Here is a 21516-nt window from a genome sequence, read left to right as displayed (position 1 = left end):
CAGCCACGGAGCCCCTGACCTTCCTGAAGCTTGAGCCATTTGCCTTGGGCCACGGGGGAGCTGAAGGGCCAGTGTTGGGTGGGGACCCAAGATTCCTTCCCAGCCTTCCCCTACCCTAAACAGCACATTTGTATTCTTTTAATTTTCTTTACTCCTGGTGAGCAGTGTCTAGAATGGACTTAGCTCTTCAGTTCTCATCTCCCTGCCACCTCCTCCCAGAAGTGAGCTATCATGGGCCCAGCAGGGGGTTGACAAGTCCACACTTGGGGATGGCCTCTGTCCACCATCAGAGGACGCCTGCCTCCCTGCAAAGGCAGCTGTGCCTTTACAAGCCACCAAGGATGAAAGACAAAGAACTTAGTAAATTGCCCCCCAGTGAATGCTGGGGGAGGTGGGCTGCCTGTCTGGGTCAGCTCTTAGCTTTACTGCAAGAGCACTTCAGGATTTCTGTGTGCATTCAATCATTCAACAAAGAGTTCCTGAGTGTGTCCACGTGTCCATGTGCTGGGCCCAGGTCGTCAGAGCACTGCACAGACGCTGAGAACCACTGCAGAGAAATGTGTCTGGTGACAGCTGTGGTTTTTTTTTTTCCCTCTTGGATCACAGATTTATTCTCCTTAGGCTTCCAGTTTGCTGCTGGATGTCTGCATAGCCCCTGTGGGCAGAGGTTGCTCCTCTTGTAACGAGCGCCCCATGCCAACACGGGTGGTCAATCATGCATGGCCTTGTTAATTCCCGGATGCCCTTGATTTCATCTCTGGGCTCCTGCTGAGTCTCTGTCCTCCCTCTGCCTCTCGTAGAAAGAGCGGGATCTAGAATTGGCTGCCCGCATCGGCCAGTCGTTGTTGAAGAAGAACAAGACGCTGACGGAGAGGAACGAGCTGCTGGAGGAGCAAGTGGAACACATCAGGGAAGAGGTGAGGGGTGGAGGCCACGGGCTCAGGGGCCCCGGGCATGGGCAGAAGCCCCCAGCCCCCAGGGAGCACCCTCAGCCTGAGTCCAGAGCTGCCGGCTCAGAGCCTGGGAACCTCCCGTGCCTCCTTCCTGTCCTCCATGGGAGAAGACAGATGTCCCCAGGGTGGGCACAGGTGCGTGGTGCTGTTCCACGTGGGCAGGCCTGGGCCTGCCACCGTCTGCCCAGAGTCCACGCGCTAACCACGTGGTTGACAGAGAGCCTCCACACAGGGTGAAAGGGCACACGGGCTGAGACAGCAGCAGTAAGCAGGGGGTTCCTGAGCCTCGTGGACGGGGCGCCTGCAGAAGGTGGCTTTCTGGAGGACCGGCTCTTGCTGCTGTGGAAGGCGAGTCGCATTCATGATTATGGAGGAATTTCATGTGTATGAAACAAGACCAAAAATAGCCTTTTTAAATGATAGAAACATAGTTATTTTATTTTTTAATTTATTTTATTTATTTAAAAGGCAGAGTTGGGGTATAGAGAGAGAGAGGGAGGAGATGGATCTTCCATCCGCTGGTTCTCTCCCCAAATGGATGCAATGGTGGGGGCTGGGCCAGGCCAAAGCCAGGATCCAGGAGCTTCTTCTGGGTCTCCCACATGGGCTCAGGAGCCCAAGCACTTGGACCATCGTCCACTGCTTTCCCAAGTGCATTAGTAGGGAGCTGGATTGGAAGTAGAGCAGCTGGGACTTGAACCGGCGCCACTGTGGGATGCTGGTGCCTCATGGTATGCCACAGCACCAGCCCCAATGATTATTTTCATGATGCAGATCTCGGCTGGTGGATATCAGTGGTGAGGCTGATCTGAAAGGGGCTGCTTTTTCTGGAAGGGTCGTGCTGTGGACAGGAGCAGGGAGGCTGCAGAGTGAGTTGGGAGAACAAGGGTTAGAAGCGCACAGCCAGGATCTGCCTTTCTGTCACCCTGAGCATTCTCTTCCCAGTGCATTGTGGCCATGAGGACTCTGCTTCCTTCTCGTGCGTTCTTTTCTAAATCAGAAAAGCGGGAGAGGACCCCCTAATTCATGTCCCTGAGATCTATCGATAGTTTGCCTAATTAAAGCTACTCCCAGTGCATTGCATAGAAAAGTGTATTAAAGGGGCTGGTGCTGTGGCGTAGTGGATAAAGCCACTGCCTGCTACATCATGTCCTGGCTGCTCCACTTCCTATCCAGCTCCCTGCTAATGTGCCTGGGAAGGCAGCAGAAGACAGCTCAAGTCCCTGGGCCCCTGAACCCATGGGGGAGACCCAGAAGAAGCTCCTAGCTGCTGGCTTTGTTCTGGCCCTGCCTTTGCTGTTGCAACCATCTGGGGAGTGAACCAACACTCTCTCTGCCTCTCTCTTTGTAACTCTGACTTTCAAATAAATAAACAATTTTTTTAAATAAATAAAGATAAGTTTATTTTGATGCAAAAGATTTTGAAATTTGTGTCAGTGAGTATTGTTCAGAAAGTTCATGCATGATATATATTAGAAAAAATGCATAGGTTTCAAAATTTTGTGCACCAAAATGTACTTTCAATAATGTTTTTCCATGAACTTTATTAAAGGTAAAAAGTGCTTTATTTATTTTACTTGAAAGGCAGAGAAAGACAGAGGGACACAGAGAGATCTCCTATCTCACTCCCCAAATACTCTCAACAGCTGGAGCTGGGCCAGGCCAAAGCCAGGAACCAGAAACTCACTCCAGGTCTCCCCCGGGGTGGCGGGATCTCAGGTACCGGAGCCATCACCTGCTGCCACCCAGGCTGTGCATGAGCAGGAAGCTGGAGTTGGGAGTGTAGTGGGGACCTGAACACGGGCACTCTGAGGTGGGGTGCGGGCACCCCAGGCAGCATCGTAAGCACTAGAGCAAACACCCAGCCTGCCTTTCTCCACACACCGTTTTGAAGTGCCCTTGCGTGATAAAGGCCGGCTGTCGCCGTAGGACCTCAGGCTTTCTTTAGAAGACAATCAGGTGAGATGGTGCTGTGTCCCGTGTTCCCAGCCCTGGCATCAGGACCTGAGTCCTGCCTTCCGGGGTGACCCCTGGAGAAAGCACACCGGCTCCGGCTGGCCCCTCCTGTGCAGAGGACCTGTCACCCAGGAAGTGGTCGCCCATTGACCTCTTCACATCACTGTCCTTGCCTGAGCCTCCCCCACCTCACACACAGCACCCTTTTCCCTGGAATTTCACTCTCACAGGTTCCCCGCCCGCCCCCCCCCCCCCCCGGCCCATCATTCAGTTGTCAGCCTGGGTGGTGAAGCCATAGCCTGGATGCACATAAAATTGGCTTCCCCGTGTCGCGTAGGGAATCACAGTAAACCAGAGACCCCACATCAAATCAGAAACGAGAAGGAAGGAAAACAATGGCAGTTCTCATGTACAGCACTTGATCCATAGCCGTCAGTCACGAGTGCTGCACAGCCACGACCATGTTTGCAGCACGAGGTTGTGTATCCCAACACCTGGAGTACTCTTCGATGTGGTGCACGCGACTGTCCCAGCAGTAACCCACACAGCCCGTTCCCGGTGGCTGCCACTCTGCTTCCTCAGTCTGAAAATCCTCCCCAGAGACTGTGGACTGCAGAGTCAGGTCTGGCCACACTTAGCCAGGAGCCCTGTGGCAGTGCCTTAGTCACAGGGTGGGGCTGTGTGGTTTTCCCAAGTCAGGGGTTGGTGCACTGGGTGTAGCGGCCTCACCAGGATCCTGTCCCAAGGTGGGAGTTGGCTCTTGCAGAAGACCATGACCTTGCCTTCCGTTTGCTCCCATGACCCATTGCTCTGGCCCTTTGGCTGTCTGATCTGGCTACTTCCAAAAGCCGTTCGCGTTCTCATCTAGAGCCTTGTGGTCCCCTTTCTTCTCTATCCCAAAAATAATAATAACAATAACAAATGTAGATAGGAAGATTCGTGCCAAGCAGTTAGCATTGCATTTGCCCCCTCTCGGGGATCAAACTCAACCCTCGCTGAGCAGTCCGTTCCCCAGCGTGAGTGGGTCGCCGCTGCCCTCCCAGGAAGCAAACCCTGGGCCCGGTTCCGCAGGTGTCTCAGCTCCGGCATGAGCTGTCCATGAAGGATGAGCTGCTCCAGTTCTACACCAGCGCCGCCGAGGAGAGTGAGCCCGAGTCTGTTTGCTCCACTCCGTAAGTCAGCCGAGGGCTTGCTCCTGAGGGTCTGGGGTCGGCTGGTGACATTCTGGGAGCCCCCTAGGCGGGGCTGCCCGCAGCAGCACTGCTGTCGCCCTCTGTAGACCAAGCATCTGCAGGGGCCTCACAAGGATGCATCGTACTGTTGGAGGGGAGCGTGGGAGGATGGGTTTTTTAAGTTTTCATCTCGCTGAGCCATTTTGCTTGTTTGCGAGCTGAAGTTGACGTGCCCTGGCAGGTGCGCGGGTGACAGGGTGGGCAGTGCTGCTGGAGGGAATGTAGGGCCCTGGAGCCAGAGGGGCCGTGACCGGTCCTAGTGTGTGTTGTCTCCCCCCACGACCTCAGTTCAGAGCTTATCTGTGTGCCTTGCTGGCTGTGTGCCCCAGGCCACATCCCTTAACCCCTCTGTGCTTATTTCCTCATTTGTCAGAGTTGCTAGTAGCACTGAGGTTGTAGGGTGGATGAGCACCAGTTGAGTTACACACGCAGAGTATGGAACAAGCATCCGGGAGTTGTGCGGCCTTTAGATGGGACCGATTCCTCCGAATCCCAAGGCAATGGGGCCAGGGCGTGTTGTGGACAGAGGCTTGGGATGGCGCTGGCTTCCTGGGGGTGGAGCACAGCCTTCCTGGGTCACTGCCTTGCAGCGGCCCATCTGCAGCTCCCGGAGGCTGGCCAGGGACTGGGAGGCCCCTGTCTGTCCCCACACTGTGAGCTGGCTCCCTCCCCAGGCTGAAGAGGAACGAGTCCTCCTCCTCCGTACAGAACTACTTCCACCTGGATTCCCTGCAAAAGAAGCTCAAGGACCTGGAAGAGGAGAACGTCGTGCTGCGATCCGAGGTGACGCGCAGCCCCGGCCCCGCTCTGCCGCCCCGGGCCAGGGTAGCCCTGGTGCCCGTGCCATCCACGGAGGTGGCGTCTGGGCATTCAGATCAACTAGCTGCACTTGGTGGGTGTGTGATAGTGGGGGAGGTGCTGAAGGCTGGCCTCCCAGACACAGGGTAGCCCATGCTGCACGCCTCAGCCCTGGCCCGCCCCACCTGTCCTGGTGGGAGTGCTGGGCTCTGACCTGAGTCGTGTCCGCAGGCCTGCCAGCTGAAGACAGAGACCATCACCTACGAAGAGAAGGAGCAGCAGCTGGTCAATGACTGCGTGAAGGAGCTGAGTACGCGCCGGGCCCTCCCGCCCGCACCCCTTTCTACTCCCGCCCACGTCCCTTTCTACTCCTGCCTACCCACCCACCCTACCCCACTTTACTCCAGCCCCACGCCACTTTCTACTCCCGCCCATGCCACTTTCTACTCCTTCCCTGCCCACCCTACCCCACTTTACTCCCACCCCACCCCACTTTACTCCCACCCCACCCCACTTTCTACTCCCTCCTTACCCCTTCTACTCCCTCTTACCATACTTTGTATTCCCTCCCTATCACACTTTCTACTCCCTCCTCACCCCACTTTCTGCTCCCGCCTTATCCCACTTTCTACTCCCGCCCTACTCTACTTTATACTCCCTCCCTACCTACTTTATACTCCTGCCCTACCCCACTTTCTACTCCCTAGCACCTGCCGCCATGGTGCCCGCTCATCACCCTTGGAAAATGGCGCTCTCCCTGCCACTCTGCAGCTCTGCTGTGGTTTTCCTAAGATGAGAGGCTGCCTCCCTTGGCCTCATGTGGTACACCCACCCCTTCTCACATTGTGGACTGGATGCTGGGTGTCAGCCACCCAGGATCTTAATTTCTTGCTGAGATGGATGCTTAATTTTAATTCTGGACTTATTAGCATGTGGAGGAGGTAGGGAAAAACGCTTGCTCAGAATTTGATCTGTAAAAGTCGAGGTCTGAGACCTCAGCTTTTCAAATAAGCTCCTTTTTCCCCTGTGCTGTCTCTGTTAGAAGCCTGCAAGTTAGGACAAAAGGGCCAACTCATTATGTTGTGTTTCAGCAAAAGCACCAAGCAAGTGAAACCCACCCCACATTCAAATCCACTGCAGAGTTCCGGCTCTGAGTGGGGGGGCACCCGGGGGACTGCACCAGTGGTCGCTGCTTCCCCCAGCAGGGCTCAGCAGGAGTTCCTCCTGCCTCCTCTTAGCTACATGGATTCGTTCTTGTGTGAAGTCTTAGGGCTCAGCCAGGTGCCTCCAGGGTTAGTGCGGCACCTCCTAGCTGACTCCTGGGACCTGCCTCATTCTCCCTGGGGAGACGGCTCCCTCCTCATGCCTGAGAGTGATAGCTGGGTGCCTTCCCTGAAGAGCCCACGTTGCTTGGTCACCGTGAGTTCCTTTTTCACGCACTTCCTCCACTCCTGTTACTCTCTCAGAGTGATGGTTTTTCCTGGGCAAGCCACAGAGAAGCCAGCCTGTGTGGATCTGCCTGCATGGGCTTCTTTTTTTTGAATACAGATGGATTTATTTATTTGAAATACAGAGTTAGAAGCTAGAAAGAAGGAGAGAGAGAGAGAGAGAGAGAGAGAGAGAATCTTCCATCCATTGGTTCACTCCCTAGAGTGCGACAGCCAGGACCCAGGATCCAGGTCTCCCACATGGGTGCAGGGGCCCAAGCACTTGGGCCATCCTCTGCTGCTTTTCCCAGGCCACTCACAGGGGAGCTGGTGGGAAGTAAGGCGGCTGTACATGAACTATTGGGATGCCGGCATTACAAGTAGATTACCTGCCACGCCGCAGTGCCAGGCCCCAACCTGCGTGGTTTTTGACTCACACTTGTTATCGTCCTCTCTTTGGCCAAGGGGACGCCAATGCCCAGATCGCAAGCATCTCGGAGGAGTTGGCCAAGAAGACCGAGGACGCTGCCCGCCAGCAGGAGGAGATCACACACCTGCTGTCACAGATTGTCGATTTACAGAAAAAGGCGAAGGCTGTAAGTGGTCTCCGCTTCCCTGGCCAGTGCCACAGTGGCCATGCTGAGATCAGAAGGGGCAGTTACTATTCTAGAAGACAGTTACGTGTCTTGGGCATTTGAACTGCTGTTTTGGGGGAACAGCATTGTGGACTCAGTAAGATGAACTTGGCTGGCCTGAATTGGCACGGGGTCTTACTTAGGACCCCTGTCTCCTGTGCATAACCTACAGATGAATAGATTCCATTAAGAAAGGAGCTGTGGATGTGGAGTTTGGGACCTTGACTTAGGAATCATCTGGCTTAGTGTTTCTGCTTTTGCTTAGTATCCTTGGTTCGTTGTTTTTTTTTTTTTTTAATGTTTTAATTTTTTTTTTAAAAAGATTTATTTATTTGAAAGTCAGAGTTACCCAGAGAGAGGAGAGGCAGGGGTGGGGGGGAGAGGTCTTCCATCTGATCGTTCACTCCTGCAATGGCTGGAACTGCGCCAATCCGAAGCCAAGAGCCAGGAGCTTCTTCCAGGTCTCCAATGCAGGTGCAGGGGCCCAAGGACTTGGGCCATCCTCTACTGCTTTCCCAGGCCATAGCAGAGAGCTGGATGGGAAGAAGAGCAGCTGGGATGCCAGCACTTCAGGCCAGGGCATTAATCCACTGCACCACAGCACCGGGCCCTCCTGGTTCTTTCTACAGTAGAGCCAGGTCCCCTTTATATTGAAGCTGGAGCTGTTCCAAGCAGTTTAGTGACCCCTGCTGGGCCTGTGCTATAAGTGGGAGATGAGAGGCTTCTGGAGAACAAGCTGTTATTTCGGGGGTGGAGGGTGGGCTGCAGAGAATGAGCAGGGGCATAGGGAAGACTTGGCCGTCAAAAATCACATCGCACAAAATTTTACCCCAGAGTGGGATAGACATTGCATGGTAGACAAGAGGAGATCGGTGGTAATTCTAACGGATCAGGTCAAGTCGGGCTTACCTAAGTTTCTTTCCTAGAAGAGCGAGTGATTTCTCTTTGTCATGGTTTAGTGTGCGGTGGAAAATGAGGAGTTGGTCCAGCACCTAGGGGCTGCAAAGGACGCCCAGCGGCAGCTCACAGCCGAGGTGAGGGGCCCTTTCTGCTTTCTGCAGGGACCCCGGTTCCGAGCAGGTGCATCACAGACTCCCTAGGTGGGCGGGCATTCGGCAGATCCATTTTGACCATTTTAACACTGCATTTCATTCCGTCTGAGTTGTAACGTAATTCCCAGCTGCACTATGGATGGTTCTGTGCCCACGCAGGATGCTGGGCTCTCTCCCTGCCCAGGGCCTAGCCTGCACAGGCTGCCCCTGTCACTGTCCCCACAGCACACACACTGCCAGGTTCAAGGACGCGGTTTCAGCCCTGGATATGCTGATGCTGGCTTTGCTTTCTCTTCCACGCACAGCTGTTGTTGACTCCGTACCCCATTGTCCGTATATTGCGGGGGATTTCTGAGTCTGTGAGCTCGCCCCCAGGAGAAGCCAGCCCTGGGCACCCACGGGGTGGCCTGTTCCCCGGGCCGGGGGAGGGGAACCCAGTTAGATCGCTGCTGTCTCGCAGGCCCGGGGGCTCGTGCCTTGCTCACTGCGTCCTCCCTGGTCCCCGCAGCTGCGTGAGCTGGAGGACAAGTATGCAGAGTGCATGGAGATGCTGCACGAGGCTCAGGAGGAGCTGAAGAACCTCCGGAACAAGACCATGCCCAACACCACGTCCCGCCGCTACCACTCGCTGGGCCTCTTCCCCATGGTGAGCCAGCTGGGCGCCGGGGCTCCTCGCCAGGGCACGGCCGCGTCCGCCATCCTGACCTCTGCGGTTGGGTCTTCGGATCCGGTGTGGATCTGGGTCCGGTGCCTGGGCACATGCACCCAGCCGGTGGCTTCGTAATCACCCGTGGCAGTCAGGTCGCTTACTTCCCATCCCTCGTGGGTGGGGAACCTCTTCTCTGCCAGGCGCCGTGTGGGTATCTTTAACATCACTCACAGGCCACACAGAATCAGCTTAAAACGCAGCCTGCTGCAGAATTAGGGAATTCCGTGTGCTGCCTGCAGTTGCCTTGGCAGGGCCAGACCAAAGGATGGTGTTGGCCTCGCACTGCCCACGGGCCAGATGTTTTATGCTTGTTATATGCTTTCCCCACAGTCTTGCTTCGTCAGCCTTGTCCTGATTGTTTCAAGCTTGGGCTTTAAGGGAATGTAGTTGAGAAGGGAATGTTCTAGGCAGTTAACCTGCAACACAGGGCTGAACCCCCGGTTCACCACCCCCCACCCTATAGCATTTGGTTAGAGGTGAATGAGCTTGCCCGCTTCCTCTGCGCTCAGACCAGATGGGGTCCATGGCTGCTTTGTGATTTTCTTCCCTCCCTCTCCGTAATACTCGGTATCACAGATGTGTAGCAGGTACTATGTTTAATAGATTCTGCATTTGGGTGGATGGATGGATGCTGGGTAGAAGGATTGGTAGATACGGATGATTGACAGATGCATGGGTGGGTAGTAGATAGATGGATGGATGATGGCCAGATGGCCAGAAGGACAAACAACCAAGAACTCCTTTATAGTCAGGCTCTGTCTCTGTGGTTTCATGGATACCAATTGTGAGGAGTGAAGAGCTTTTGGGAGAAGCTCCCCGAAATGAGATAGAGTGGGTGACTGCATAAATGCTGGCAAAATCCTGTCCAAATCCATCCACGTCCTGTCTCTGAGCCCTGATGCACCCTGTGCTCACAGCCCAGACTGCTCGTCGTCATCTCTTTTTCTTCTTTGCTGTCACACCTCGAAGTCAGGCTGGAGCATCTTCTGTCTCTCTAAGAAACTTGACTGACACTGAAGGGGAGCCACAGAGAGGGACGCATCACATAAGCGGCCACCCCAGGGAAAGCCGCAGAGAACATCCCCCGCCTCCCTTCTATCCCCGCCTGCACCGAGGACCCTTGGCTCCCAGTCTGGCCCGGGCATCCTAGCAGGCTCTGCCAGCCTGCCTTCCTCCCTTGCTGGCTTCTCACTGGCATGCAGCGAGCTCCTGGGGCCATCTTCACTCTGCTGTGTTTCTCATTGTCAAGGACAAATCTGTCTTTGAGAACTAAACCCTCACATAAGAAAAGGCCAATTGAAAGTCTGCATGTCCGCTTCTTCCGGAGGGCTTCTCAGCTTTCCTGTTTGCCGAGATAAAGCCTTTATTAGCCTTTCCTCCTTTCTGAAGGTGGGGATTTTAAGATGTGTTACCCACAAAGGCATTCAGAGCAGTCTGACGGTGGCAGCTGCTTTTTTTTTTTTTTTTTTTTTGACAGGCAGAGTGGACAGTGAGAGAGAGAGACAGAGAGAAAGGTCTTCCTTTGCCATTGGTTCACCCTCCAATGGCCGCTGCGGCCAGCGCACCGCGCTGATCCGATGGCAGGAGCCAGGTACTTATCCTGGTCTCCCATGGGGTGCAGGGCCCAAGCACTTGGGCCATCCTCCACTGCACTCCCTGGCCACAGCAGAGAGCTGGCCTGGAAGAGGGGCAACCGGGACAGAATCCGGCGCCCTGACCGGGACTAGAACCCGGGGTGCCAGCGCCACAGGCAAAGGATTAGCCTATTGAGCCACGGCGCCGGCCCTGCAGCTGCTTTTCTAAGGCTCTCCTGCTCCCTGCCCTTGAAATTGCTGAGTAAAACAGGGAGGAGCTCAGCTGTGTTCCCGGTGCTCGTGCCTGATGGGCAGACGGGTAGTGTGCAGTCCCCATACCCTGCCTGCTGGCCAGCCACTGGCCACCTGCAGCCATGTCAGCTTACATCATTTAGAATGAAGTAGAGTGAAGAAGCCAGTCCCACAGTCACGCTGGCCAGCACGGCTCCAGGGCTTCTGCAGCCAGCCGTGGCGAGTGGCTCCCACGCGGGACATTGCGGACAGAGGACGACGGCACCGTCCCGGGAAATTCTCTGGGTTACCTCGGTTGTAGCCCTTCCCTTTAGGTTGTGCTCCGTGGGTGTTCAGCTCTGGTGCTCAGCAGGTGCGTTTCTGGGGGCACCTGACTGCCTCAGTTCCGCGGGAGGCAGGACTTGCGTGTTAGGCTCTGTCTCAGAGAGAGGAGTATGGCTGTGCAGAAGGTGGAGTCTAATCCTGGGGCCTGGCCCACTGGGACATGAGCAGCCAAAGCTCATGACCTCCCCAGAGAGAGAAATGAGGGAACCATTCAGAAAACTGGCAAGGACCCGGCTGTTTGGGGTCTGTGGGGGAGGCAGTGCAGGATTCCACGGGACAAAACTGCTCAGCGCGATGAGCAGGTGGATGGCTAGTCGGCAGGGAGGGGACCTCACCTTGTGGGTAGCCGGGAGGCGGGGAGTGGCTCCCCGGCCTGCACGCCCCTCTCAGAGGCACAGCTCTGGGGTCGCCACTCACTCCCTGTGTCTTCTGGCTTTTCCCAGGACTCCTTGGCAGCAGAGATCGAGGGCACCATGCGCAAGGAGCTGCAGTTGGAAGAGCCGGAGTCTCCCGACATCACGTACGGCTGCACGGTTTTTCTAACCCTGAGCTCCCCGAGACCACCCTGTGCCCTGTGGTCAAACCCAGCAGTGTCGGAGCCTTGGACCCCCGCAGCACCGACCGCAGTCCCTCCCGGGCCAGGTTAAGGGAAACAGGCATAGAGCACAGCTGGCAGCCGGCCCCCCACCCCCCACCCCCCGCTCCCCGCTCCTTGTGTGAGGTCTTGCAGATACATTATGAACCTCCGGAGAGCTGAGCCAGGAGGGACACGGGTTCCCATCTCTGAATACCAGCTCTGTCTTCACACAACTGCACTTTTTTTTTTGGCAGAAAACAGCACTTATTTTATTTAATTTAATTCAAAGTCAGAGTGATGAAGGAGAGAGAGGGAGAGATGAAGGAAGGAAGAGAGCGAGAGAGAGAGAGCGCTTCCATTCTCTGGTTTACTCCTCAAATGCCTGCAGTGGCCCGGACTGGGCCAAGACAAAGCCAGGAGCCAGGAACTCATCGCGTTCCCCACACTGATGGCTGGGCCCAGGCACCTGGGCCATGCCGTCTTCCGTCGCCTTCCCAGGCACATTAGCAGCAAGCTGGAGTGGAAGTCACTGTGAGGACTTGAACCAACACTCTGATAGGAGATGCTAGCATTGCAGCTGGTGGCTTTACCTGCTGTGCCCCAACACTGGCCCCACTGATCTTTAACATCTGCTAAGAAAAGGAAAACAGCGGTGAAGGAAACAGCATGAAAACAGAGGGCTCTTTCAGGGCTGATGAGCAAGGCTTCCGCTTCCTTTCTGGGTACACCCTGGGCTAGCAGCGTCTCCATCTCTCTTCCTATAACTTCATTCAGATCTTGCACACAGCCTGCCCCAAGGTGTTGATAAGAAACTTGTGGACCAGGTTCCATCATGTTTGCTCTGTACCCAAACTCCGTAGACAGGACTCAGGAGTGACAGGTGTCCAGGTGAGCCATGGCAGATCTGTAGCCTTGAAGGAAGCAGCCATTGTGGAAACAGCCCTTTCTCCTTAAAAGAGAACAAATTAACCTCAAAAGGGTGGTTCCGCTGAGTCTCAGAAATGGCGAACCTGGTATTTATATTGTCTACTAGGAGAAGTTTAAGCTTTGCTTTTTCAGGTACATGGAGAATCGACACATACTGTTCTGCAACTATTTGTTAAGTGCCATGGAGTGTGCATGGAGCTTTCCCATGGATATCATGAAAAAAAGCTAGCTGGGAGAGCAAAGTAGGGGCTAAGCATTTTTATTTGCAGGCCAAGCTTTAGGGATGTGAGAAGCAGTGTCATTCCTGCTAGCGGCACTTTTAGGAGTTGCATGGCCATCGCATTGCTCTGCACTGCACATGGGTTGCAGTCGTGGGTTTAGTGAGTGTTCTGCACCACAAAGGCAGTGATGGAAGGCACAGGGGAGCAGGCTCCCTGGGGGCCAGTCATGGGGCGGCTGCCTTGCTGGCCTCTCAGCCAGTCATCTGAATTCCCACGTCAGCCCGGCCCCTGCTCATTCATGGACGTCATCGTGCCTCTTCCCCAGACACCAGAAGCGAGTCTTCGAGACGGTGAGAAGCATCAACCAAGTGGTCAAGCAGAGGTCTCTGACCCCTTCCCCCATGAACATCCCCGGCTCCAACCAGTCCTCGGCCATCAACTCCCTGCTGTCCAGCTGCGTCAGCACCCCCCGGTCCAGCTTCTATGGCAGTGACGTCGGCAGCGTCACCCTTGACAACAAGACCAACAGCATCATCCTGGAGACCGAGGCAGCCGAGCTGGGGTGAGCAAGCCAGGCGCCCCCGGCGTCCTGTCTTGGGGAGAGGGGAGGCAGTGTGGACAGCACACGGGTCACCGTCGGGGGCAAGTGCATGGGGGTCACCTGATAAATGCAAGCCTTCCAGTGCTCCGGAGCCATTCCACTGGCTGACCTGCTCAGTCATGCCTGGTGGTGATTCCGATTTCTTAACCAGCTTGAAGGGGTGGAACGGGATGATGGCTGAAGCCTGCTTTTCTGTAAACCACCGAAAGGGAGGCTGAATGAGTGTATGTGTATATATGTGTGCGGGTGTATTTGTGTATATATTTTTTTTCCTCCTAATCAACACTGTTAGGCCACAGCCTGGTTGCTTTTGTGAGCCTCTTTGTGGCTTGGAGGTTGCTAGACTGAGGACGACCCCGTCTCTGGTGTGGTTTGGCAGGATGGATGGGTGCAGGGAGCCTAGGCACTGCCCCTTACCCGTCTTTGCCCCAGAATAAAATAAACCGAGCACCCCAAGCCCGCCCAAGTGTTCTGGGTAGGCACCTGTTTGCGCCATGGCGGTCTCTGGCGCCCCCTGCTGGACGCCGCGCGCTCACCGCCGCCCCGTGTCGTATCTCCCCGCAGAGACCAGCGCACTAAGAAGCCGGGCACGCCGGGCACGCCGGGCTCCCACGACCTGGAGACGGCGCTGAGGCGGCTGTCGCTGCGCCGGGAGAACTACCTGTCGGAGAGAAGGTTCTTCGAGGAGGAGCAGGAGCGGAAGCTCCGGGAGCTGGCGGAGAAGGGCGAGTTGCGCAGCGGCTCGCTGACGCCCACCGACAGCATCATGTCCCTGGGCGCGCACTCGCGCTTCTCCGAGCTCACGGGCTTCTCGGGCATGTCGTTCAGCAGCCGCTCGTACCTGCCGGAGAAGCTGCAGATCGTGAAGCCGCTGGAAGGTGACCGCAGCGGGCCTCGGCCCCTCTCCGTCCTCCTGGGCGACTCCCTGTGGTCGCTGATGCACCACCCGGCCGCGGGCCCCCTCTGTAGCACCTACTCCTTCTTCTTCCGCGACAGCCACCCGCGCTGCTGGTTCGAGTTCCTGTGAGGGTCAGGCCTGGGGCCGTGGGCAGGGCAGGGGCTCCGCACTTCGGCCCCTGGGTTAGGGAGCTGTGATTCGTGGGCTCCCACGTTCTGATTGGTGCATCACATGAAGGGGGCGTGGCGCTGTGCAGGTGCAGCAAGTGCCCCCCGCTGAGTGCCTACCAGGCAGAGGCCAAGCCTTGGAGCTATACTTTCCTAGGGACGACCCCCTTTCAAGTGTCGGGGGCTCTGCAGATGATCAGACTAGTGGGAAAACTCGCCACCTTCCTTCCATTTTTTTCTTTTCTTTTCTTTTTTTTTTTTTTTTGCTTTCATTTTTGCGTTATGAAATATGAAGCCTTGACCTCCTGCTACCCTGCCAAGACCACCACCACCACCACCACCCCCAAGTGTTTTGCAGTTTTTGGTTTTTCCTCCTTTCCTTTGGAAACCCATGCGAGCTTGAGAAGGTGTTGAGAATTCTGTTTTCTGTTACATTTCCCACGCAAAGCCACACCGGAATTTCTGTAGGACTGTATTTTCTGGCTTTGAAAAAACTCTCCTCCGTCTAATCTCACCCCCTGCCCCATGAGGTTTTAAAGCTGCAGTTGCATTACTTCTGCATTGCATGTGTATCTTGGCACCGTGCCCGAGAGGTGTCACACGGGCTTGTCTCTTTGGAGGCAGCCTTGTCCCCTGCTGGGATGTGCACTGGGAGACCAGGTGGTGCTGCTTAAACACCAAAGACCTGCCCGGGTGCCCTGTTCTTCGAAGGAACAGGTCCGGCCGCTACTCTGTTTTCATGACTGTTTTTTTTTTTTAGTCCTTCCTAGGTAACAGGGAAGGGATGACTCTTTTTAAATTGTTTATCCCATTTGTAAGCTTGGCGATTGTTTTCTGATCCACGGCTGTGTCTGTTTTTCTTTCAATAAAATCTTCCATTTCTGCAATTTTTCCTTTCTGCCTTTCTTTTCTTTTTCTTCCTTTGTCTCTCAAAGCCCATTGGACCTTCTCATCTCAACCTCATGTGTGTTTGTGCGCTTGGTCAGATCCCCTAAGAATTCGTGTTTTATTTCATTTTCCGAGCACATGACAGGAAGAGCTTTTTTTTTTTTTTTTTTCAAAAAAAAGTTTGCTTGACCGACTCATCTTTCTTCCTTTTACCCGGGTAACCTCAGTGGCAGTGTTTCTGTGATAAGTTAATAGAGTGAGAGGAAATCCTGTTAGATGTGCAAGATGTCTTTCACGTGTGGTTCTCGGCGCCCCAGGAGGCTAAGCCAGTACCGTTCACAAGTCGTGTGTTATCACGGGGCCTGCAACACAGCCTCACGATACGGATCCCCTGGACTCCATTTTGTAGTTCTCTCAACTCCTCAGCAGTGTGAAATACAGCTCTCCCACGCCTCCACCCTAGTTCGTTGGTGTGGGTCACTGCGTGTGTCATGACAAGGCGGGGTGCTGACATGGAAGCCCGCCCAACTGTGGGCTCTCGGCAGCCCTGGCCCGTGGTTGCTGGCTGCACCACTGCACCTTTTGAGCCCCGTAAAGTCTGTTGTGAGGCCGACTCACAGCTGTCAGACAAGATTCTGGGGAGGAGTAAATGGAATGTGTTTCGTATCATGCCAGGCACCCAGCAGGTGCTTGGTAAAAGCTTGTTCATTCGAGACTGGCAGGCATTGCAGCAGTGCAGGCCTGCAAGTGTCAACTGACCGTTGCGGGGTTCTGTTCCTGCATCCTCCTCTTCCATCACACCCCGCCCCACTCCCACCCCATTCTCTAGCAGCCCAGGTAAAGGTACCTGGGGTGAGGCCCCTAGGGACTGTCGGCTGGGATCCCTGCAGAGAGCCAATCTGTGTCTAACATCTCTGTCTCCCTTATCTGTTTAATTACTCTTACCATCTGCTTATTGTGTCAGCCAAGACCGGCCGAGCTGGGTGTTTAAGAAATGCTAGCTCTCTTGTCTCTTCATCTGACCTTAGGAGTTTGCAGAACAAGCAATTCAGATGTCTGCATTGAACAAACAGAGGCGGGCGGTATTTCCCTGTTTTGCTCATCTTTTCGTTGGAATCCAGTTGGTATTTCGAATAGGCTACTGTGCAATTAGGGACCCGCGTGCACTTCTAACTGCACACGGGCCAGTAGGTTTCCTTCTGACGTTGAAACCCCAGTGTTCTCCCCTTTTGGTGATGCGAAAACACTTCAATGGGAATGTTGGGAGGAAAGCAGGCGGAAGGCAAGGGGCAGTGACTGTCATTAGGGTTTCCCCACTCTCTGTGCCCTGACCCCATAGAATTCTACCTTGGTGCTAACCAGGAACACCAAGAGGCCTTTCCTTCCTTGTCTCTGACCTTAGCCCCAGCCTCATTGCTATGTGGGTGGGAGGAGTGGACAGGTCTTAGTTGAACTGATTAAAAAGAGAGAGAGAGAGAGAGAGAGACAGCTGAGAGTACAGTGGTTGTCCACTTGGTGTTTGACAAGTAGAGGCTGGGGAAGAGGAGCCGTGAGCACACCAACCGTGGCTCTCACTAAGGCGCGGGCCACGTGGACGTCTCACTCGGACGCCCTGTAGTGTCAAGGGAAGCGCGTGTGGTTAAGGGAGCAGACGCTGCAGCCAGCCTTGGTTTTGCCCCCAAGTCGTCTCACTTACCAACCCCGCAGCCTCTGGCAAGCTCCTGTACCTCTCCTGGCTTAGTTTCCACATCTGTAAAGTGGAGCCGGCAGAGCCATCGTGAAAATGAAATAAGCTGTAAACGTAGACCCTCGCAAGGCAGAAATGCCCAGGGCGTGGGGTACAGGTCCAAGCAGGACCCATCCTCGCACTGTGCAGCTTCCAGGAATGCAGGAGACCCCACGCCTTTCTGCAGGTGCAGCACGTGCTGAGCTGAGCAGGGGGCGTGGCGCCCTGCAGGTGCAGTGCGTGCTGAACTGAGTGTCCACCAGGGGGAGGCCAAGCCTTGGACTATTTTCTTGGTGCGACAACCTCCCTCCCGTGGGATTTGAAAGCTGCAGATGTGTTATCTGTGCACTGCCTGCCTCCTTAGCTCCTTAGCATGAGTGTAGAACTTCTGGGGTGGCCGGCAACTCCCACCAGCAGGAGTATGCGTGTGTCGCTTGCTGGGGGCTCCAGGACGCCCTCCTGGGAGTTGTGCTGCTGACCCTGGGGGCCAGCCACGGCTGCTTCCTTGGTCTGGGCTCTTGGCTAGAATCCTGGTGTCCTTGTCCTCAGCCCTGTGGATTTGAGGGCAGCCAGGGATCGGCCTGAGATTACTGAATTTGGCCTCTGTCTCTGAACCCTGGCGACGCCAGTGCTAATTCAGCAACTTGAGAAAGTTAGCGCACTCCAGGGAGCCTCCTGTGAAGTGTAGGTAGTATTACTTCCTTGGTTGGTTTTGAGGAGAGAGTTCATTGCCATACAGGAGTGCCTGGACGTGGGCTAGCAGCCTTGTAAAGCAACAACGCTCTGGCCCCTGGCACCGAGAGCCCACCCGGTGGTTTCCCCAGCTCCACAAAGACCTGGTTGTGTCTGCCTAGTGCTGCTGGCACACAAGCACTCTCTGGGGAAAGGATCTGCAACTTCCTTCAGATTCTAGAAGGAACTGCGAATCGGGAACCACAACTCCAGAGTGTGAGTTGTCAACCTTGGAACCACTGACATTTGGGGCAGGGGTGGTATGGGGGCTGTGCTGTGCTTGTGGGGGTGTTTGATAGCACCCCTGGCCTCTGCCCACTGATGCCATTAGCGTCTCTGTTCCTCCACACCTGTGACCACGAAGCAAAATGTTCCCTGGGGCCCGGGGGTGCAGAGTCCTCTTAGGTTGAGAATGAACTGCTCTTGTCACTGGGTGTGGGATGCCCTGTTTGATTATAGTCACCTCTTTATCTTTTTTGCATTAAGCACTGTGTGTTTAGATTCAGTGGGTGCAGGTTAGGCAGGGTGCTGGTGCACCTGTACCCACTGGAAACCAGGACAGGCCTCGAGGCAGGTGTCTGGGACTACTTTAGACATGCATTGGCGGTGTGTACAATTCTTGCTTTCTTTTAAATGCATTTGACATTGCCCGTTGACAAAATCTTTTCGAGACCCTCTGCCTGAGAGTGTCCCAGAAGTCCCTTGCTAGTGGTGTTTGCAGGTGGGGAGCTCACCGGGCACAGCGGGGGCCTGCACTGCTGTCTTCCTCCCACCCCAACTGCCGCCTGGTCCCTGACTCCCCAGGTGGCTGGTACCTGTCATCCCCGGTGCTCCCAGGGAAGTCTGGAAGGATGTTTGCTGGTGCCAGCAGCTTGCCTTGGGGACACACTCTGCGGCTGCCACAGAGCTCACGGTGTCATCTGAGTCCCGGGGTCTGGTGTCTCCAGGCAGATGGGGTCCTGGGCTTTGGATGTCTGTGTGGCCGCCTCTGTGTTGTGAAGTCACACGTCCTTAACCCGATCCCCTCTGCCTCGCCCTGCAGCCTCTACAGGTGGCTCGGTAGAATCCAGAACGCCTGAGTCAAAGGGGACAGCGGTCACCTTCCGCTGAGGTCTGGGTGCTTCCTGCTCTGCTCCCGTGGGTGACCACGGGTCGGTTGGGCAGAGTCTCAGGTTCTGCCAGAACTTAGGTGTTCCCCGTTGCCAGCAGTGTGTATTCCGTGCACAGAGTCGGGAGCCGTGGCCCACGCCCACCCCATGTACCTGCCTTGCTGTTTTTCCCTCTCCTGTTTTATGAGATGAAAATGTGTTGAATTTGGGGGTTGACATTAGTTGATGAAAAATAAAAGACACTGTTGCCAAACATCCTCGGTATAATCTATGGCGTTCATTTTACTTTCTTAAAGAGATTAATTGTTAATTCCTTACCTTGGTGCCCCTTCCGGGCATGGTAGAGCACTGGCTACCATTCCTTAATGCGAAGAGCCGAGGCAGCTCTGCCAGGGGCCCCTCCCCCATAGTCCACCTGTGTGGGCTCAGGCCCTGCCGGGGTTCCCGCCAGCACTGTGAGGGTGGTAACAGCCGCCGTCCTCAGCCCCCAGCCTAACCCTCTCTTCTCCCTGTCCCCCTCCCTCTCTCCCTCTTCTCCCACCAGGTTCTGCCACTCTCCACCACTGGCAGCAATTGGCACAGCCTCACCTGGGGGGCATCTTGGACCCCCGGCCCGGTGTAGTCACCAAGGGCTTCCGGACGCTGGACGTTGACCTAGACGAAGTGTACTGCCTTAACGACTTCGAAGAAGACGACACAGGTGACCACATTTCTCCCCCGGGCCTAGCTACCTCCACGCCAGTGCAGCACCCAGAGACCTCAGGTGAGACGTTCCGAGCACGCGTGACTGTCTCAGGCAGCAGAAGTTACCCGAGCCGGCCTCAGGCTTCCCCAGAGGAGATGCAGGAGCCGCCAGCGGCCGAGGAGGAGGAGGAGGAGGAGGAGGGGTCTGGTGAGGGCACTGCCGTCCGTCCTGTAAACCTGGCACCTTCCCCGGAGGCGCAGTTCTGGGCCATTCTCACGTCTGTCCCGAGCACCATCCGTAGCGGCTCTCTGTCTGTGGCTTCCGCTCGTCTCTGTGGGTGACCACGAAAGGCATTCCCGTTGTGCGGCTCTGTTTTGTTCTGTTTTCTTTTTTTTTTTTTTAACACAGAATCCGATGCCTCTCTTTTGTAACAGATGGGTGTAGCTCCCTGCCCATCTTGGAGGTGCATGGCCTTACAGGGCTTCGAAGCGGGGAGGTGCAGGGTGCAGGAAAGGCTGCTAAAAAGAAGTGGATTATTGGGGTCCCCTGAGAACACCAGTGCCCTTCTTCCCAACCCCGAACCCACCCCCATCTAAGGGGCAGATTTTCTTTCTTTCTTTTTTTTCTTTTTTTTTTTTTTGACAGAGTGGACAGTGAGAGAGAGACAGAGAGAAAGGTCTTCCTTTGCCGTTGGTTCACCCTCCAATGGCCGCTGCGGCCGGGGCACCACGCTGATACGATGGCAGGAGCTAGATGCTTCTCCTGGTCTCCCATGGGGTGCAGGGCCCAAGCACTTGGGCCATCCTCCACTGCACTCCCTGGCCACAGCAGAGAGCTGGCGTGGAAGAGGGGCAACCGGGACAGAATCTGGCGCCCTGACCGGGACTAGAACCCGGTGTGCCAGCACCGCAAGGTGGAGGATTAGCCTAGTGAGCCATGGCGCCGGCCAAAGGGGCAGATTCTCAAGACCCCTGGTGAGCTCCAAACCTGTCTGAGTTGAGCTGGGCAGTGTTAGGGCAGTGACCAGCACTGGGTCTGCTAGCAGGTGACCCAGACAATCCCTGACCTCCATCCAAATAGAAAGAGGCCCAGGGAATGCTCAGGCCTCAGACAACACTCCACAGGTCAGCTTCCTCCCTTTCCGGCCTGCAGCACAGGGGTGTGCACTGCTCTATCCCCACCAGCGGGTTGTTGACAAGTGTGTTAAGAATACTCCACAGCCTCCTGAGCCCTAGCCCGTGCCATGAGGCTCTTCCCGAGAGAGGGTGCTACAAGAATCTTGAAAAGACATGGGGCTGACCCCGTGCCCTGTCCCCACAAGCACTAGAGCTGTGACCATGAGTTTGCAGAGTGGTCCAGCCCACAGCGGCCGCTGGGACGAAGACCTGATGCTCAGGGAACCGGCTGGGCTGTGGGCAGCATGGCCGCTGCTTGCTCCAAACCACACACCTTGCCCACCTTGCTGGTGACCCCAGTCCCCCTGGCCGATTTCAGACAGCTGTGGTCGAGGAACGTGGATGTGCTACTGGCTTTTCTTTGACATAAACTTTAGGGGAATCACCCAGTGGAAAGAGTTTGTTCAGCACACGGGTTTATGATTTGAGATGTTTTTTTAAGGTAGTTAATTTACCAGGTTAAACCCGTTAAACTGTTTACCCTTCCCTGTCTGCACACTCCAGAAAGGGCGAGCAGCTGCGGGTTTACAGCCCCTTTGTTGTCCATCTGGAAGGGAGGCCAGGGACAGGAGCATGGTGTCTGGCAGGCTCTTGTGGCTGAAAGGGTGGGCATCGTGGCCAGTGTGACGCCCACCTTGCAGCCTCAGGGGTAGGACAGGAAGAGAACCCTGGAAGGTCCAAGAAGCACCGTGAGGTGCAGCTTGGGAATTAACACTGAAGAACTGGTGCTCATCAGGCCAACAGAGAATTCTCATTGGAGGAGCCGAGGGCGGGGAGGGGACCACTTTGGAGAGCTCAAGTCAAGGCTGCTTTTCCTTAACACGCGGTTCTCTCACGACCCCACCAGCAGCAAATTCAGCCCGGCAGCCTCATGTGCAGAGAGGCATGTTGACGGCGG

General features: G+C 55.4%; 1 protein-coding gene across 38 annotated transcripts in view; it reads left to right on the top strand.

Moving 5' to 3' along the window:
* Positions 1–21516, top strand: part of TRAK1 (trafficking kinesin protein 1) — a 195183-nt gene that overhangs the window by 160037 nt on the left and 13630 nt on the right. For 14 of the 38 annotated variants that reach the window (XR_016214924.1, XR_016214926.1, XM_089306504.1 and 11 more), the window contains 11 exons: positions 801–917; positions 3981–4081; positions 4816–4924; positions 5171–5249; positions 6832–6962; positions 7961–8035; positions 8562–8699; positions 11356–11432; positions 12963–13199; positions 13803–14116; positions 19303–19521. Coding sequence is in view for 33 of the 38 variants with exons in the window: in XM_089306504.1 (XP_089162630.1) it covers positions 801–917; positions 3981–4081; positions 4816–4924; positions 5171–5249; positions 6832–6962; positions 7961–8035; positions 8562–8699; positions 11356–11432; positions 12963–13199; positions 13803–14116; positions 19303–19521 (1597 nt within the window). In the remaining 5 variants the exon portion in view is untranslated. Of the gene's footprint in view, positions 1–800; positions 918–3980; positions 4082–4815; positions 4925–5170; positions 5250–6831; positions 6963–7960; positions 8036–8561; positions 8700–11355; positions 11433–12962; positions 13200–13802; positions 15191–19302; positions 19651–21516 lie in introns of those variants that run through there. The other 24 variants (XR_016214922.1, XR_016214925.1, XM_070050990.2 and 21 more) reach the window with 3 other exon arrangements.

The sequence above is a fragment of the Oryctolagus cuniculus genome, chromosome 10 (genome assembly GCF_051225735.1).
Source record: "Oryctolagus cuniculus isolate XC-2025 breed Fujian yellow rabbit chromosome 10, ASM5122573v1, whole genome shotgun sequence".
Classification (NCBI taxonomy): domain Eukaryota; kingdom Metazoa; phylum Chordata; class Mammalia; order Lagomorpha; family Leporidae; genus Oryctolagus; species Oryctolagus cuniculus.
The sequence above is the reverse complement of the archived record's forward strand: the minus strand, read 5'-3'. Positions and strand labels throughout refer to the sequence as shown.